Source organism: Miscanthus floridulus, chromosome 17, assembly GCF_019320115.1.
Source record: "Miscanthus floridulus cultivar M001 chromosome 17, ASM1932011v1, whole genome shotgun sequence".
Lineage (NCBI taxonomy): Eukaryota > Viridiplantae > Streptophyta > Magnoliopsida > Poales > Poaceae > Miscanthus > Miscanthus floridulus.
The window spans coordinates 96,028,639-96,046,533 of record NC_089596.1 but is presented as its reverse complement, the minus strand read 5'-3'; the positions used below and the strand labels follow the sequence as shown (position 1 = coordinate 96,046,533).

At 41.3% G+C, this 17,895-nt stretch overlaps 3 protein-coding genes across 11 annotated transcripts in view; 2 read left to right on the top strand and 1 right to left on the bottom strand.

Annotated features, from left to right (window-relative positions):
* Nucleotides 1-811, top strand: part of LOC136516032 (type IV inositol polyphosphate 5-phosphatase 3-like) — a 78,308-nt gene extending 77,497 nt beyond the window's left edge. The window contains exons 9-10 of the mRNA XM_066509449.1: nt 438-504; nt 607-811. Coding sequence (XP_066365546.1) covers nt 438-504; nt 607-811 — 272 coding nt within the window. The remainder of the gene's footprint in view (nt 1-437; nt 505-606) is intronic.
* Nucleotides 812-3,547: 2,736 nt separating this feature from the next.
* Nucleotides 3,548-12,903, top strand: LOC136517296 (type IV inositol polyphosphate 5-phosphatase 3-like). Of its 8 annotated transcripts, none has more exons than XM_066510840.1 (13): nt 3,548-4,065; nt 4,179-4,255; nt 4,753-4,850; nt 7,510-7,694; nt 7,807-7,987; nt 8,807-8,878; nt 9,604-9,663; nt 10,667-10,733; nt 10,826-11,171; nt 11,562-11,746; nt 11,914-12,022; nt 12,100-12,242; nt 12,353-12,903. In XM_066510840.1, exons 1-13 carry the CDS (start codon nt 3,574-3,576, stop codon nt 12,573-12,575), a joined length of 2,238 nt encoding a protein of 745 aa, XP_066366937.1. In that variant the 5' UTR covers nt 3,548-3,573; the 3' UTR covers nt 12,576-12,903. The 8 variants fall into 8 exon arrangements, 6 of the variants coding, with proteins under 6 accessions (XP_066366937.1, XP_066366935.1, XP_066366936.1 ...); XM_066510838.1 differs by adding an exon at nt 9,906-10,010 and having other exon boundaries at nt 9,576-9,663; nt 10,667-11,171; XM_066510842.1 differs by adding an exon at nt 9,906-10,010 and having other exon boundaries at nt 3,933-4,065; nt 4,179-4,259; nt 9,576-9,663; nt 10,667-11,171.
* Nucleotides 12,904-13,153: 250 nt separating this feature from the next.
* Nucleotides 13,154-17,214, bottom strand: LOC136517298 (uncharacterized). 2 transcript variants are annotated; one of them, XM_066510844.1, is made up of 7 exons: nt 17,095-17,214; nt 16,465-16,577; nt 15,489-15,615; nt 15,059-15,225; nt 14,208-14,514; nt 13,770-13,933; nt 13,154-13,683 (listed from the first exon to the last, which is right to left on the bottom strand). In XM_066510844.1, the coding sequence occupies exons 2-7, from the start codon at nt 16,544-16,546 to the stop codon at nt 13,493-13,495; spliced, it is 1,038 nt and encodes a 345-aa protein (XP_066366941.1). In that variant the 5' UTR covers nt 16,547-16,577; nt 17,095-17,214; the 3' UTR covers nt 13,154-13,492. The 2 variants fall into 2 exon arrangements, with proteins under 2 accessions (XP_066366941.1, XP_066366942.1); XM_066510845.1 differs by having other exon boundaries at nt 16,492-16,577.
* Nucleotides 17,215-17,895: the final 681 nt, after the last annotated feature.

Here is a 17,895-nt window from a genome sequence, read left to right as displayed (position 1 = left end):
GATTTGTAGTACCTCTAGGTGCAGATCAGTGGGTAAACTTGACTTAGATATAGAACTTAATGATGATGTACCTCATCTCGAGTCTCCAGTCATGGCCATGGCATCGGTGACGAAGTAGCAGCAGAGCTGGCCTCGGTCTAGCGGCGGCGGTGAAGGCGATGGTGCTTTTCATCGCTCACAATGCACCCTCTCGATCGGTTTAAGGTTAGGACGTCAGTGGGGAACAGGAGGCTGCAGTGAACCTCATGTCTTGTGCCCCAGCTCCCATCGTCCTTTTATGGCGCTGCGCGATGGGGTCCCATCAGCCAGGAGAACCGGCTGAGCGCCCCCGATCAGGGCGTGGATCAAGAGCTCAATTGGCTGTTGGGCCAACTAGTGGAGATCATCCTAACATACAGAAATAAGGAAATTAATTAACATTCTCACCTGCTTGTATAGGTGCAACAACATTCTCTCATATGGGAAGGGAACAAAGCTACTTTCCTATAAGAGGGCGGAGTTAGGGCCTGTTCGACTGGTATTAAAGCCGGCTGATAAGTCGGCTGAAGCTGTTTTGTTGTGAGAGAAAAATACTGTACATTCTAGCTGATAAGTTCAAGCGGACAGGCCGTTATCTGATCATCGCCCTGTGACTGTAGTTTATATGGCAGAGGTCGAAGTTGTCTGCCGCAGGAGGTTGCAGAGAGGTCTAACATTTAGCAATGCAGATGTTGAGGATCACCTGTTATCAAGGAAGGAAGCACATCTTGAACCAAAAAACCATTGCACCATGAGTCACACAATTTCCTACTTCAAGTTCCAACCAAGATGATGCAGTGCAATGCCAATGCTTGATCTCTGAATCTGTCAGAAAGATTCAATTGCATAGCATAGATTAGTAGGAGTAGATGTCCATTTCCATCTTTGCTGGAGTACATCCTTATTTGATCAATGGTGTAGTATCCGTGAGACCATGATTAGAGCATCTCCAAGAGTTCCCTAAACCTCCTCCTAATCCTAAGTTTTTAGAAAGATCCATGAAAAATCCATCTCCAACAACTTCTAATACAGTTTCCTAATATTTTAGGAGTTGGAAAAAATCCCCCTCATCCACGTAACTTTACGCGTCGCAGGCTCGCACGTATCCTTCCACTCCCGCAGCCTCATGTGCGCGAGTCGACGGCTCCCCTGTATCGCGGACATGTGGTCGACGTCCTTGGAGAGGTAGAACCAGTTGAAGAAGGAGCTCTGCCGCCCGCGCTCCTCCTCGTCGGACTCATCGAACTGGTCCGCGCCGAACGACGTCAGCATCGGCTACAGCGCGCCGCCCAGCGCCAGCAGGTACAGCCCCGCGTAGAAGGCCGCGCTCTCTAGCACCACGTAGGCCTGAGTACGTACGTGCCGGAAACAAAACAAGAGAACGACGACGAGGCCGGGTGGGTGAGCTTGCTTTGCGACTCTACGTCTGATGGTGGACGACGACGTACGTACGTACCACGACGGAGATGACCAGGAAGAGCGCGATGGTCCAGTATCTGCCGAGGAAGGCGACAATGAGCGGCGTGATGGAGCTCGTGCCCATCCAGTTGGTGACACCGTTCGCAGCGGCCTTGCTGCCCTCGTGCAGCCGGTCCTTGAGGTAGTTCACTAGGTTCGTCGACACGGCGAAGTAGACGATGCACTGGACGATGGCGGCGGCGGCAGGGAGCTCGCGGTCTCAGGGTTCGGCGCGCCCTGTAGTTTCCCGTGATGGAAAAGAAAAAAAAGCCGCAACATAATTCATGTGGGTCTCAAATTTGATTTTTTTGATACCATTTATTAGAAACTCTTGGAGATGCCCTTCTTTTTTCCTCCCCAGATCATTTTAGGAGTTGCCACCTTTTTTAGTCATTATATCCTTGCCATTACCGGACTACGATGCCATTGGTTTGAATAAATAGTCATTTATTTCTTAATTGATCAAAGCTATATGAAAGTCTCTTGTGTACAGTATTTGTTTCTCTTCTCATTTCCCCGTATTGTTACCACTTTTCTTTCAACGTGGAAGATTTTTTTTCTTCGATGTAGAAGTGTAGAACCATATAGTGTCTTTGGCTAGTTTAAAGCTATCGGTTGAAAACTCAGAAGTAAATTATTATGTAATAAAGAATCCACAAGAATTGTACAACAAGGTCTTAATGTTTTTTCTTGAATAGTGAAATTTAGATAATATTTCGTTTCAAAAAAATCGTTTCAAAAAAAAAATAGATAATATCTCCAATTATTTTATTTGAGTGCTTCGTATATTTGTTAACTACTACTCCATAGTTTCAAGCTACTTCTTAGCAAAACACCACCTTGCAAATTTCGTGTATCGGATTAAACGAAACTCAGGTGCTGAATTCCTGAATATTGGCTTTTGCAGCAACTGAACAGAACTGAACCCCGAATCCTTGTTGTGCACAGTCCTTGCCAGAGTACAGAAATTCAGAGGTTCAAATAAAAACTGAAGCTTAATTCCTTTTCAAAACTCTTCAGGCTAGGCGGTGTGGCTGCAGCGCAACTAGAAACCTATATAGGCACCCAAACTCAAAATGGATAGCAAGAGATCTAAAATCAGTCTTCAACAGAGTATTTATACGGGAGACTTATTTTGGGTTAGCTGAGAGATACAATCCAAATATGGGCATCCTCTCTCCTGAAAACCCATTTGCAGAAATGATTCACTTTTGGGTCTTGTTATTGGAGAAGATGTCGAATATGTATTGAACCTTTTGTCTGTAGCGTTACCCAAAAGACAAATATATCTTGTATTTTGGTTGTTGTTATTGAAGATAGCCTACAATTACCTGTAGCGCTACCTCAAAGACAAATATGTCTTGTATTTTAGGTGTTGTTATCAGAGATAGCCTACTGCTCGCATGCAATGCAGATGGTGAGCTACGGAGCTGTCGATTCAAAAGAGAGGCAGCGTCCATGAATCATGATCGATCCTTGGTGCACCGTCTTTTTTTCCAATGCAGATCAACACTCTGAATTTTTGCTGTCTGTTGGACGGGTTGTAATCCAACAGCTCTATGAAAATATTATAATGTGTTACTGTAAATTAGATAGGGATGGGGATACTCTCCCCCCGTTGACCGTGAAAAATAAAAATCTTTGTTCAAATCCTGGTACAGTTTCTTATTTCAATGCCTAGAGGCTTCTTCACCCATATGGTTGAGTTTTTTTTTAATTAGCGCACAGATTAAAAGCGCTCTCGCTGTTCAGAATAAACAGAGAATACTATAAAAGTATGAAAATACACGTAATATCAAGAAAATCAAGAGCCAAACGTTTTTAAAGGCCTATTTTTACGAAGTCCACGTTTGAAATTTTAAAACTGCGAAGCGTGACGACTGAAGTCCAAAATATGCAATTTTCTCGTAATCCATACATCTCTTCTCAACCACATATAATACACCGATGTAAACTTTACTACAGCCACGCCAAAAAAAAAAATATCCATCACATGTCTACCATACTCGTAAACTCTCTTAAAAATACGCCCAGACCCAACCAACATTCGAAACCATTCTGTTGGACCACTCCTCATCACCGACGCCCCACTCCTGGATGCGTGACTTTTCCCCTCCCCAACGCGACTTGACGCCTCTCCCGCGCTCCCCTCCCCTCTCTACGACTCTACCCCACCGCGTCGCGCACCCCTCCATCTCTCTCGAGGCGGCGGCGGGCGCAGGGCGACGGCGCCCTCGCCGGCGGCGTGCCGACGCGAGCCCGGGCCCCGGCGGCCCTCATCCCTCACCCCCGACTCGCCCTAGATCCGCAGCTGCCGGTGCCCATCCTGAAGGTCCCCGCCGCCACCCGCACCACCCCGACGCCCACGGCTGCGGCCACTGCTGCACCCGCGACGTCCCCGTCCACCTCCGTCTGCCTCGGCATCGGCCCCGCATCCCCCGACGGGAGGCCGGCGGAGCCGGAGCAGCCTCCAGCCGGGCGCTGGTGCGGTACGTGCTGCGAGCTGCCGGTGGGGTACGTGCAGCTTCCCGTGGGCATCGCATGCCAGCTCCTGCTCGGCGGGCGCCAGCTCCCTTCCTCCTCAAGCAGGTGCGACACATCCTCCTCTAGATTTAGGCACTGGAGCTCTTCCTCTGTGCTGCGGAGGTCTGATCTGGATTTTTTCCTCTTTTATTGGCTGCTTGATTTTGGGGAGCATTAAGGAGACGCGGAGGATGTTGTTCCATGGAGGTCGTTGGTGTGACTTGCATGCCTCTGCAGCCATGGTGTGGGAATCGGAGTAGGTGCCAGCTATGACTTTTTATGTTGTGATACATTCACTTTTTTATAGATTATGGTCTTATCGGTGATATTCAGCTATACGTAGACATATCTTGAATTTAGTTATGTCAGACTTCTAGACTGCTCGAGTTGTTAGCTGAAATCAAGTGATTTGTGTGGTTGGCCACCGAGAATGAGAGGGGACAGCAGCCAATGAAATTGATGTTGGTACCTCAACAAGGAAATATTTAAACAAATTTGGACAGTGATAATTTGCGCATATTATTGTGAGTTATCTGTATGAGCTCTATGATCTGACACAAATATTTAGAGTGCTTTCTTCTTCAAAATATTCATGGTTACAATTCATTTATTTTGCATGTATTGTCTTTTGGTTGTTTGATTTAAGGTATTACGGATGATATCCCTGTTTACAGTCTAACAGATGCTGATGCCCCAAATTACCTTTTCGATCATTAGTTTTGCGATGATCAAGTCATATTGATGTTCTTGCAGGTATTTAAGAACATGTATTAATGAGAATCCAGGCTGCTTTTTCATTAGAACCAACCGTGATCCTACTAGGCATATGACATCTGCCCAAGAATGGTCAGGTATTATAGTCGAGAAATTTATTGAATTTTTGGAGTTTCTATTTGTACAACAATATAATTTGCAATTTCTTTTTTGGTTGTACAACAATATAATTTACAACCATACATGGGCACGATGCTTTGTGCATGAAAGCATTTATGGGTTCCTCAAAAGTAGTTCTCCTTCACCTACTAATAATTTATAAAATTTGGAAAGAGAAAAGTCCGATGATATTTTTTTTGACGGGGGTGGAACGTCAGTTTTAAATCCTGTCACCGTTCAAAAACTTTTTAAACATAATGACAGCTGTCACCATTAAAATAACTGGTAATAATAATTTAAATCAGAAAGTGCTATAAAAAGAAAGAAAGAAATGAGAGATACTAATTGACTAATTGACCATCACATTTCACACTCATGTCGACAAGGCAATTCTCGGTGCAAATTTCAGAAATGCTTGCAAATCAAGTGGGTGGGCAGATTAGTTGGTGCGTGACAGTTAAGTGTATGGTTCAGATTTTTGCTAAAAACAGTATTAAAAAATGTGGTTTACAGGCAGCCTTTTAGATCCTATCCTACTCTTAAAATAACATAGTTATGTCAATAAAGGACAGGGCAACATCATCATTCGCTCAAAGCATAATGTGGCAGCATATCCACAATATTTCTTGTAGAAACATGCATACATGCCAATAGTCAACAGCATTAGTTAGCGCAAGCCGCAAGGCAATGATTCTGAGACGTGCCAAGAGGATTTTCTGAAAGAGATGGATCTTGCTGGCTTGCTGATGAAAGGGGAGGAAAAATCCATGTCCATGTTTCGTTTTGTGCCTAACTGATGATTACTCAATAGGAGTAGGATAAAGATGCAAGAAGCGTATATACTAAGGCCCCGTTCACTGGTCTGAAATTTGGCTGAAACTAGCTGAAAAACACTGTTCTGGCTGAATTGTTGTGAGAGAAAAAACACGGTTCCAGTTGAAAAAAACAAGCCGAATATGAGGTAAGCCGAACGGGGCCTAAGAGGGCGACGGGGAGAGCAATGGCAGCCTAGGAGACGGCCTGCGGTAGCGTGACGGGAACGCCGATCTCCCGCGACTGGACGTCGGCGCCGCCTCCGCAGACAACTACCTGGGGTGTGCCATCTGCCCTGACTCCGCTGAGCCACTGGAGGAAGTGAGAATGTCTATATCACACTTAGGTGTTTTTTGGGCAACTAGCACACGAATTTTGTAGAACATCACAGAATACATAATAGAACATCACATAATACATAATAGAACATCAGTGTCTATTTGGTAGTCGGGTATTATTCTAGTGTGTTTTGGTCAACTAGCACCATGTGAACATCACGAAAAACATCATAGAACATCACTGACCGAGTATCATAGAACATCACATGTATAGTATACGAACATCACATGTATAGTATACGAACATCACATGTATACTATAGGAACATCGGAAAAAATTCGTGTGTGAGATGGGTGTAAAACACATGGGTGTTGTTTAGCATTCCTGACTAAAACGAAAGCTATCGGCTTTGCCGTACGTTTCATTAGGCTTCAGATTCAGATACATCTAAAGCAAGAATTGATAGTGTGATTCTAAAGGGGAAAAAAAAAGAAACAAACTCTTTATGGTGCCCACGTACGATATTAGAACATTCCATATGTTGATATGCATCGTTCTTTTCCATGAATTTCATACGCTTTTTCGATGAATTTCATACATAAGTACGTAACCTTTTTTTCTGATGAATATACATCTGCTTGGTTAGGTGTGGTCCATGATCACCATTGTATGTATATAATGTCAATTGTTAAATTGGGCCTATATTTTTTTTGAACTACAAGTAACTGGGTCTACAATTACGGTATATCGTGTAAAGGTCCGAATCTTTGAGAGTACAGTAGTCAAATCTTGATGATTTAACGTTAGTTAGTTTTGGCTAATCATATCCTCCTGCAAAGTTCAAAGTGAATTGGTTAGCTTTTGATCATGGACATATCTTCTCCAAACTAAGAAATTAGTACCACAGTTACAATTTCAATAAATCATTTAGCTTAAACATAAATATTTGCATTGCTTGCATCTAAAACAACTCAAAAAATCATCTGAAGAGGAGATGTATGTTAACTACTTACTACTTATAAAATGTGCAGAGGCAAAGCCGGTAAAACCAAAAAAATATTAATTTTATCCTTTGGCTTTATCGGCTTCTAGTTTTAATTTTAAGAAGAGAGATAAAGAACAACTCATAGAAGGGGAGCCTTGGCGCAGTGGTAAAGCTGCTGCCTTGTGACCATGAGGTCACGGGTTCAAGTCCTGGAAACAGCCTCTTGCAGAAATGCAGGGAAAGGCTGCGTACAAAAGACCCAAGTGGTCGGACCCTTCCCTTGACCCTGCGCAAGCGGGAGCTACGTGCACTGAGATAAAGAACAACTCATCATCGCTACCGTGCACGGAGGAGAGCCGAAGCTCTATCAAATATGCCCATAATAATAACTATAAGATTATAAAAATAAACCTTTTAAGACATCATTATAATATTTACATTCTCAAACTAAATATATTTTAAAAATCATTAAGAGGTGGTATTTGGTCTATTTCTTCACGAGAAAAGGGCAGCCAAGGCCCAAGCGGCCATCACGTTTCAGTGACGTCTCGTTCTCTCAGACATGCTCGTGTGGCGTCTGGGTAGGGGAGCTGCTGCAGCCCCGCGTATGGTGTCCTCTTCCTCCCCCCTCTCCTCCCTGTCGCGGCTATTTATCCCGCCTCACCGAGGGAGCCACGAGGCAGCCATGGCCGCTTCGGCTGGCGCCTCCCAGGCGCTGCGTAACGGCGGCGGGATGCAGATGCAGGTTAGTTGTTCGATGTTCAAAGCTTCCTCGCTTAAGTTCTTCAACCTGCTGTTTCTAGGATCAAATTCTGATCTTTTTGGCTGTTCTTGTCTCTGGTTTGCGCGGGACGAAGGATTTCTTGATGCAGAGGTTGGCTGAGATGGTGTTGTGTTGCGGCGCGGATTGGGGCTGCGTGCCGCAGCTGTGGAACAGGGTGGTGCTGCGCAAGTGGCTCAACATCGGCGCGGGGTCCGGGGACTCCGACTTCAGCGCCGACGAGCACGACACCTCGGAGGGCGAGACCGACCGTGAAGGTTACTTAACTCTTCTCTTTTCTACTTCCGCCCCTCTGTTTCTTGAACGGAATGTTCTGAATTTCTGAATCGATCTGGTTGCTCAAGCTCGCTCTTGTTTGGAGCGAAATCAGGGAGAATTTGGTTTGGAAGTTTGAGAGGTAGGCGTTGAGCCGTTGACGGTTATGCAGAGCAGACAACACAATGTGCAATGAAAGTTCTTTCTTGTACGCTACTGTTTGGGCTCTGGTGACTTCTTTTTCTCAACTTCTTTACAACTGGATTAGAAAAATGTCATCTTGAATAATTGGTCAGCTCACGCTGGATTACATTGCTTGTTTGATGATTGCTTTATTAGATTACTGTAATTGTTCATTATTTGCCATCTTTTTGATATGGTATGGATCAATGGATGTTTGATCATATCGCTGAGAATGCTTAACCGTTGTGATGTGCGTAGCTAGCGGCTAGTAATTTCTTCGGACCAAATATTTCTTTTGGTATATTCCACCTTTTTTAAGGAAATCAAGAAGGGTATTAAGAAGTTCACTGTTGCGGTGTTGCCTTTAAAGTTAACTTTTGGCTGTTCTTTTCATCTTTTGGAAAGAAATAAAATATCAGGAATGTTGATGTGACCATCTTCTAGTTGACTTCACTATCTAATGGTTGTTGTGCCCCACATTCTATGAGCTATATATTTTTTTCTCTTTATTGAAAGAAAATCCGCACTACATTTGTATTATTCCTTTTCCTTAGCTTAACCTCTTTTTTTTGTGAAGATCTTTTTGGATTGTTTTAATAAAAAATCGTAATTGCTGTGTTTTTATGTCATTTGTGCAGACATGTCTGGTTGGAAACATGCACTATGTAACGAAGAAAGGATATTAGGTGGACTGGGTGCAAGCACGGCTGGTAGTTTATGAACATATTATGTTTATTTTTTTCTAAGAGAGTGAGAAACATACAGAAAATTAGTGCCTACTAATTATGTTTCTCTTTATGTATATTCATCTGTGAGTTGGGTTTAGTTGACTTGTAGACAAGGAAGTAGACACACAGTAATGCTGGCGAAATACTTACCTGGCCAGAGAAGATGCTAGTTGAACTATGCAGAGGCAACAGAGTTATTTGCAGTTCATTTACCAAATGGGCAGCTCCTCCGGCCTCAGTTTTGGCCCCAACTTCTTCCACTGATCTTTCTAAAAAGAATTGAAGCTTATAGAATTCTGAATTTACACTGTTCTGATGGGATTTTCTGGTTCTTGTTGGTAAATATTTCAAAATGATTCATGGATGATAATGGACAGAAACATAATCAATGGAAAGTGAGCAAGAGAACTTGAATGCATTTCATTACGTTCAAAAAAAAAATGAATGCATTTCAGCATGTGTTTTGATTTACTCTGAAGTTCATTTTTGTTACATTAGGCTTCTGCTTGATTAAGGCATGGGTTGATAGGTTACCTTATGTGCTGACTGCTGACCCAACTGCTTAATCTTCCTTTCTTTTTTCTTCATTTGCCTGCATACTCTGCACAAACACATGTTTGATATAAGGTCTTGGGTTGGCATGTCGCCTTATATAATAATGCAATCATTGATGCTGTAGGTGATGAAATGAATGATGTACCTTACAGGCTTAGAAGGCACAGATCAGAGATCGTTCGTTCTCAGTATGTTGATGTTAGAGAACTCAGGTAATCAACTACAGGTCTTGTCCCCTCATAGTATTCACTGGCTCCTAGTTATGTCATGACAGTACTTTTTCTCTCAGCGTTTCTTTGAATCAAAATGATATTCCTGGTGCTTATTCCTCCTGTTATCCTGATATGTATCATATTGCAGAAGATTAGTAAAATTTTCTAATAGGCTGGAACTAAAAGGATGTATTAGTTTTATGATTATATTCTTTCAGCTAATCTGCAAGTTTAATATGCAGGATTTGCGTAGGGACATGGAATGTTGGAGGCAGATTTCCACCCAGTGACTTAGACATTGAAGAATGGTTGGCTATGGAGGAGCCAGCTGACATTTATGTTATTGGGTAGTTAGCCACTATACAAAATTCAGTTTGAGTGTGACAAACCCATTGTTTTGTTATGGGGCATCAATTAGGGGCCCAGGGGCCACAGGATCAATTAGAGGGATTTGATCAGTTAGAGATAGGAAAAGTCGGCTTGAAGGGAGACTAGAGTATTTGGGGGAATTGGATTGTTTGTTCTTTCTTCCTTTTTTTAAAAAATTTGGATTGTTTGTTCTTCATTCATTCCCTCCTTGGTACATCACCTCCCCTTTATATAGAGAGGACTCCTGGCCACCTAAGGAAGGCCCAACCAAATCATAACAAATCATATCCAATCCTGATCTCTAATTGACCCAAATCTAATCCTATCTCTAACTGATCAAATCCCTCTAATTGATCCTGTGGTCCCTGGGCCCGTGATTGATGCCCCATAACAAGTTTTATAACTAATTTTAGGGAACATGCACTGGATACTTGATTATTTATTGTATTTAAAAGTTGTTTTGCCTATTACATGCAGTAATAACTTTTTAGCATGTATCTATGCATGCAAGCTGCTGTACAGATGTTATATGGTAGCTTACAATTTGCCAATGAGATGATTAGTGCCACTCCTTTCATTAATATACTTTTTGCTTAAAAAAGAATTTCATTTACCGATTAGGGTCATCTTTCAGATTTCAAGAGATTGTTCCACTCAATGCTGGGAATATATTTGGTGCTGAAGACAGTCGTCCACTTGCAGTATGGGAGCACATCATCCGTGAAACGTTGAATAAGAAATGTTCAGATAAATCAGGGTTTAAGTGCCATAGTGATCCTCCTTTACTATCCAGGTTTAATCCATCAGATGTTGCTCTTTCCATGGAACATGAATTGCTTAGTGAGTCTGATAAGGATTGTGATGGGGAACTTCATCCATTGATTGACCAAGACCATAATTGTGGACTTCAAGATAAAACATATGAGAATCTTGAAGCTTTTCCAGAAGGCGATTTAGCCTGTGTTGACATCATTGATAAGAGAGCAAAAAGGAAAAGGCTAGAGTTTGTACGCATAATAAGCAAGCAAATGGTGGGAATATTTCTTTCGATTTGGGTTCGGAGAAGCCTACGGAAGCACATTCAGAATTTGAGAGTATCAACCGTTGGTGTAGGTGCGATGGGTTATATTGGTAACAAGGCAAGTGCCAGATTTGATACTCTTTCCTTGTACTGTTTGTGTGGCTTCCGATTTCCGTGATAACTGGATTATACTTTGTTAGAAACTTAGGATGTTGCTTTTCACATTATGTGGTATTTTCTCCTGATGAGAATCAGGTTTAAAAAATGCATGTTTTGGTATTGGCATTCTTTCTTTCATGGACGCTGAAAAGGCAAATGGAACTTTTAAGGAGAGCTGATTAGCATTCTTCGTTATGTTGTTCCTTTAAGTTTAAAATCTTCAAATTTGATTAGTCACCATGCTATTGTCTCACTCGGTTACTTACCATTATATTCAACATGGATACACATGTCTGTCATCTAATCCAAAATACCTTGTGCTGACATATGTTCCTTCAATATGCTGTAGGGATCAATATCAGTCAGCATGTCTATACATCAGACTCCTTTCTGCTTTGTCTGTTGCCACCTGGCTGCTGGTGAAAAAGATGGAGATGACCTAAAAAGGAATTCAAATGTCGAAGAAATACTTCGAAGAACAGTGTTTAACCCAGTCAATGCTGTAGGCATGCCTATGAGAATACATGACCATGAGTAAGTTGGGTAATCTGCCTTCTGGTAATTTGTGCTATATTCCAAAGCTTGCACTCAATTATCCATGTTTATCTACTGTTATATGACAGGTACACGTACATCTCATGATGACACCCTATTGATGCTATGCCTGATTTCTTATGTTAAATCTCTGTCCTTACTTTCAGACGTATTATATGTTTAGGAGACCTCAACTATCGGATCAACTTATCCTATGAAAGGACACATGAACTAATCTCCAAACAGGACTGGGATGGCTTGTTTGAGAGGGATCAGGTATTTGATGGACTTGTTTATTCATTTTTACTTGTTTACGTTCACATGGTTTCCAGCTCATGCTTCTTCTGTGACAGCTAAAAAGAGAATTGAGGAAAGGATGCACATTTGACGGTTGGTTTGAAGGAGTTATCAGCTTTCCCCCAACATATAAATATGAGTTTGACTCAGAATACTATGCAAGTGATGAGAGTAAATCTGGGAGAAGAACTCCTGCATGGTATGTTGTTCTTCTAACTTTTAGATCCATTCTAGTTCATTCAATCGTTCCAGAAATCAGCACTGAGCATGCCATCAGCAATAAGCAAACACTCTCATCTATGTGTGCAGGTGTGACCGCATTCTCTCATACGGGAAGGGAATCAGGCTACTTTCGTACAAGAGGGGGGAGCTTACACTTTCTGATCACCGCCCTGTGGCTGCAGTCTACGTGGCAGAGGTTGAAGTTTCCCGCCGTAGAAAGCTGCAGAGGGCTCTAACATTCCCTGATGCAGAGGTTGAGGACCATCTATCATCAGAGAAGGATGGGCTTGCTGAACAAAGAGGTTGTTGAACCACGAGACATGCAATTTCTAGCGCAAGTTCAAAGTGAGGTGGTGCCATTGCCAATGACAGTTTTTAGAACTCGTCAGAGAATGTTCAGTTGCATTAGATAATCTACCATCAGCAGCTTATTTATCATGGATTATTTTTGCTGCACGCTTGTTTGATCAAGAGCATCTCAAGCATCTTGCTTTGATGAAAGCATCACAAGCATTATGCTCCATGACATAGTATCTTTTGAAAAAGTTGCCAAATTTGTTCATAATATTCTTTCTTGTCTTCAACTAGGAAGAGATGGTTCAACTTCTTGTTTTTTGAATATCTTTAGTTACCATCGAGCCTGTGTGTTCTTGCTAGCCTGATACTATTTGTCTAGAGAGTAGAAACTCATTAGAACTTCATAATTGTGTATACTTTTTTTTTTTTTGGGTGTGACTACTGACTATTGTCCTACAACAGTCATTTGAACTTCGAGTAAACGGTCAACTCAGCCGCCAGCCCTCCACAGGGATGGCTCCTCCGCTGTGTGCCGCGGCTCCCTATGTGTTGAACAAAATCTGATTTCAAACCATAAAAATGGAACAGAAATAAACTAAAGTTTTTGTGGATTGATATTTCCACTAATTCCTTGATTGAACAAGTTCATGGATGTTTTTAGGATGGATACCCAGCAGTAGGATCGATGAGCTCTAATTCTAATCGAGACCACAGCTCAGAATCATGAATCACCCTGATTACGATGAAACCAACAGCACATATAGGTGATTCTATCTAAATATTGTCAGTTGTCACATCACAGCAGAGTGAGACACAGATAACATTGCAGTACTCCTAACACAAACTGAACATGCTTTTCATGTCAATCCAGGTGAAAGACTACTGTCTGACATCATATTACTATTGAATGACTAGCATTATGCAAGGGCATTACTTCTCGTCCTTCAAGAGAGATGCAACAAGTGGTGTCTGAACATCGTTGGTTGACCCAATGCAAGTGATGTCCGCCTTCACACTCCACTTTGATGCCACGAGGTAGCCTTTGGAAGGGTCCTTCAGTATCTTGAGTGGAATGAAGTCTGACCAGCCCCATCCAAGATTTCCATTGAACACAAGGCGACCTGCAGTTGCCATCACAAAAGAGCAAAAGGTTAATTCATTCAAGACGCATTGGTAGGTACTCCTAGATGCCAAGAAGAGCTGAAACCTGGACAGCTGTAGTTTTGTCCTTGCTCTTGGTTCAGGATGGACAGGGTCACTTCAAACATCTTCCCGGATTCCTGAGAAAGCTCGGCCGGGTCATGCATTTGCAGGTACATGGAAAGTGAATCTGTGCTGTACTGGTCACCGAGTGGATGCATCTTGATGTGCCTGAGACAGAATGAAGACAATCTATTGTGACAATTCATTCATATACTTGATAGGAAAGAAAGTAAAAAAAGGTAGCAGTCATAATTAAGCACCAGAAGTGTTGATTCCATTAAATGACGGGGTGAATTTTCACAGCATATAAGCACCAGACATAAAAACAACCGGGATTAAGCCTGTCAGTCTAACTAGACACGTTAAACTCAATGATACCTTTACAGCAAAACAAGTAATAGCACCAGATGAGTAATACACTAGAAAAGTGGCAAATGCAAACCATTTGTGCCCACAGGCTTCAAATGCGGGAGAAAGGACTGAGTCCTTCAAGGCAAGGAAGTTGTTCACGTTCCAGGTGTAATTTCCTTTGATAAATTCCTTCTTCTGCAGAAACAGTTCCCGAATAGTAATAGTATTATCTGGAGCCACAGCAAGGTTGTTTTTAGGAGAGACGTCTGCTTGCAATATCCTCACACCAAAGACACAGTTATCATCAACCAGAAAATCAGCTGATTTCAGTAGTTCTTCAACAGTAATCAAGCATTCATTCTTCGAATAGAACTTCTTGGCATCGAAGTCGTACCTAGCTGTTTACAGAAAAAATGTTGAAAGTATTAGACAAGTAGGAACTTTGTTTGTAAACTTCAGATAGCCCTAGAACCCTAGCTGCTTTCATCCACAGAGAGTCATTTTTACATAAGAAACCTTAGCAGCTTGCATCCACAGTTAGTAGTTTTTACAAACAAAAGAAAACTAAAACCCATATTCAGAGCTAGCAATTGGCAAACTTCAAATGCATAAGTTCAAATAAGAAGAATGGAATGTCTATATATGCATGCACTCTGAAATCCCGATCAAACTATAAGTACCTCAATATAAACTATAAAGTAGTAAAGTCTGCAAACAAAGTACAGAAGAAAAGTGAACTAAAATGGTGCAAAGCTGCTCTAGAAAATGATGTGAGAAGTATTTGATCATATACCAAATTCTCTAGACATTGAGTTGTAACGACATAAGCTTCATATGATGTTCAATTTAATTCCAACTTTTAGAGTCACTTAAGCATACAAGCATGGACTAACAGCTGTAATAAGAAGGCTCTGCTTTTAAAAAATAAGTTCAGGAAATTACCTTTGCATCCACAATATGACCCATTTGAGTGATTGTATATAGATAGCTCGAATAAAGCATGCATGAGGTAACCAGGCTTCAAGCTGCTTTGGCTTAGAGTAAGACAAAGAGCTACATATGGAACTTTAGTACCAGATTTTCTATGCATTAGGGTCACTTGCAGGGACCTGGTAAATGAATAAAGAGCAGATGACCAACTCAGATGATAACTGAAGACTTAAGAAAACATATAGACTTTTTTAGGGTTTTGTGATTGCTTATTGCATCACTGTAACATGATTTGTGGCTAACTGGCAGTCTAATTACCGCTGTTGATAGATAACTATTTTGTGCCCTCCAACCCCACACACATACTACCACAAGACAAACCAATGAGGCAATGATATGTTTAGTGCTGCTTGATGCATTTTTTGATGATTACAATGCATACCATTTGTACCCGCAGCAGTCAAAAGAAGCGGAGCTGGCTGGTATAGCTTCCCTCTCAAATAGAGCTGAGAAGCCATAAATCGTCCATTTGAAAGCTGGATCATGTGCCTTTCCCAGAAGGAAAGGAGCTGAAATTTGCATGTGAGAAATCAATAAAAGCATTGTAGACATATAAAAGTGAGAGAATATGTTCCGAGTATATTAAGTTATAGGTGTATGCTTGGCAACAAATGAATGAACTACAAAAATACAAGGGGAAATAGAAGAAGTAGGATACTTCTCCATATCGAGAAACTTCCAACTATCTGAATCAAAATCGAAAATACATTTATTTGTGATCTCTGATTCTGAATTACCATGATAAATGGTTACTTAACCAACCATGCTTTAAAAAGAAAAAATATAGGAAACCTCTTTCTCAAGGCATAATATGTTCATGCAAGTCTCTAGAGATAGGAGGACAACTAATCCTATAGAAAAGGGTAATTTGTAAAGTATATCACTTTTTTCTTTGCAGCAGTGTAATAGTTACGTTGATCACGCATAATCATAAACGGTAGGCAGAAGCGCAGATTTTTTTTTAACAAATTTGTGTTTCCCTTTTTTCTTATTACAAAGATGTGCAGTTTTCCTGTGTGTGTGTGTGTGTGTTTAACATAATTGGCAGGTGCACTGCCTTTTCATTCAGTAGGAAGCAAAGTTTGGATATTTACAAATGGTTGAGAAAAAAGTAAAAAGAAAACTGAATAATATAGTGACTAGCTATCAGTACTCTCCTGTGTGTTCGAGATTCTTTTTGTGCTATCTTTGTTTATACTAAGAATTACCTCAATTCCATCTATTTGTCTTCATAGAAGATATGAATCTAAAATAGAAATTGACCAAAAGGCGACAGCACCATGGTAAAGTAGTATATTCTAGCACAGTAATTCAAGCAACAGGCAACATAACTACACAAGGTCAAGAGGAGTTCTTACAGGAATCAGCAGTAAGGCAAGAGTTGCCTGAATCATCTCTACCAGTTCCTTTGCTCGGGAATCCACTGCACGAGTTGCCCATATCTCTACCACTTCCTCTTCTCGGGAGTCCACTGCAACAGAGATAAGCCATCGTGATTCATGAAACAAGTAGATAAAGCAGAGCCAAGAACTTTAAGAATCTTTGAATGTCGACAATCAAGAACTTCAAGAATCTTCATGGTAGTGTTAGTGTAGAGTGTAGATTCAAATCTAGGCATCTACCCAGACCACGGAAATTTGGAATACTAGAGAGAAAAAAGAGGAGGGGTGAAGAAAAAGAACAGGTTGATTAAAACACATTTACTTTAAAACATTGAACATAAATTCTCATAAAAAAGAAGACGAAGAACCAAGATCTCCAGTTGCGACACTACATGATTTTCAAGTTCTTTACCCACTTCCACAATAACAGATCGACCTGAGATCACGACCGCAGTTCATATAATGCATCAAAACCACACAAGCAGCAAACTTTCCTAGGGATTCAAGGAAGAAACGACGAGAAAGAGAGGAATTCGAGCAAACTTTCCTAGGGATTCAAGGAAGAAACGACGGGAAAGAGAGGGATTCGAGCGACATTGATCTCACCTCGCTATGCCGTCCGGCGGAGGTCCGGGCTTGGAGCAACGTAGCAGGAGGGTTTTGTGCGCGCAGATGAGATGAGCAGGGGCTGCTGCACCCTTTTAACACAAGGGAGGGGCAAGGATGACATTTCTAACTGAAGGACAGGTGGCAAAATCCATTGGATAGGTCAATACCAGAAGAATTATGGAGTATATCCAATTCTAAATTCTAAATGTTTATCTTTTTGTTTTTTGTTTTCTTTTTCTTTTAGATAACGGAAAGAGTTCCGGCTTCAAACTTCTTCAAAGAAGAAGCATCAGACAAAGTATTACAAAACACGCACACTTCAAAGTTTCTGTTTTGGACAAGCAAGAGAACGTGAGGACCAATATTCACAACTTTTCGCATGTAATATTGGTTCTTACCCCTTTCTCTACTTGGCAATCCCAATGGTCTTTAGAAAATTGAATAACAAAGATTAGAAAATGATTGAGGATAGGATTGAGAAAAAGAATTAAGCAATTGGAAGGGTAAACACCTATCATAAGGGGGGTAGGCTAGTGTTAATAAATTATGTCCTATCTAGTTTACCAATATTCATGTTGTCCTTTTTTTGAAATCGCAAAGGAGGTTCTTAAAAAGATCAACTATTACAGCTCGAGGTTCTTCTGGCAGAATGAGCAACACAAGAAGAAATATAGACTAGTTAAGTGGTCTATTTTGTGCCAACCTAAGGAACAAGGTGGTTTGAGTATACAAAACCTAGAACTACAAAACAAGAGTCTTTTAAGTAAGTGGCTCTTTAAACTTTGTAATGAAAAAGGG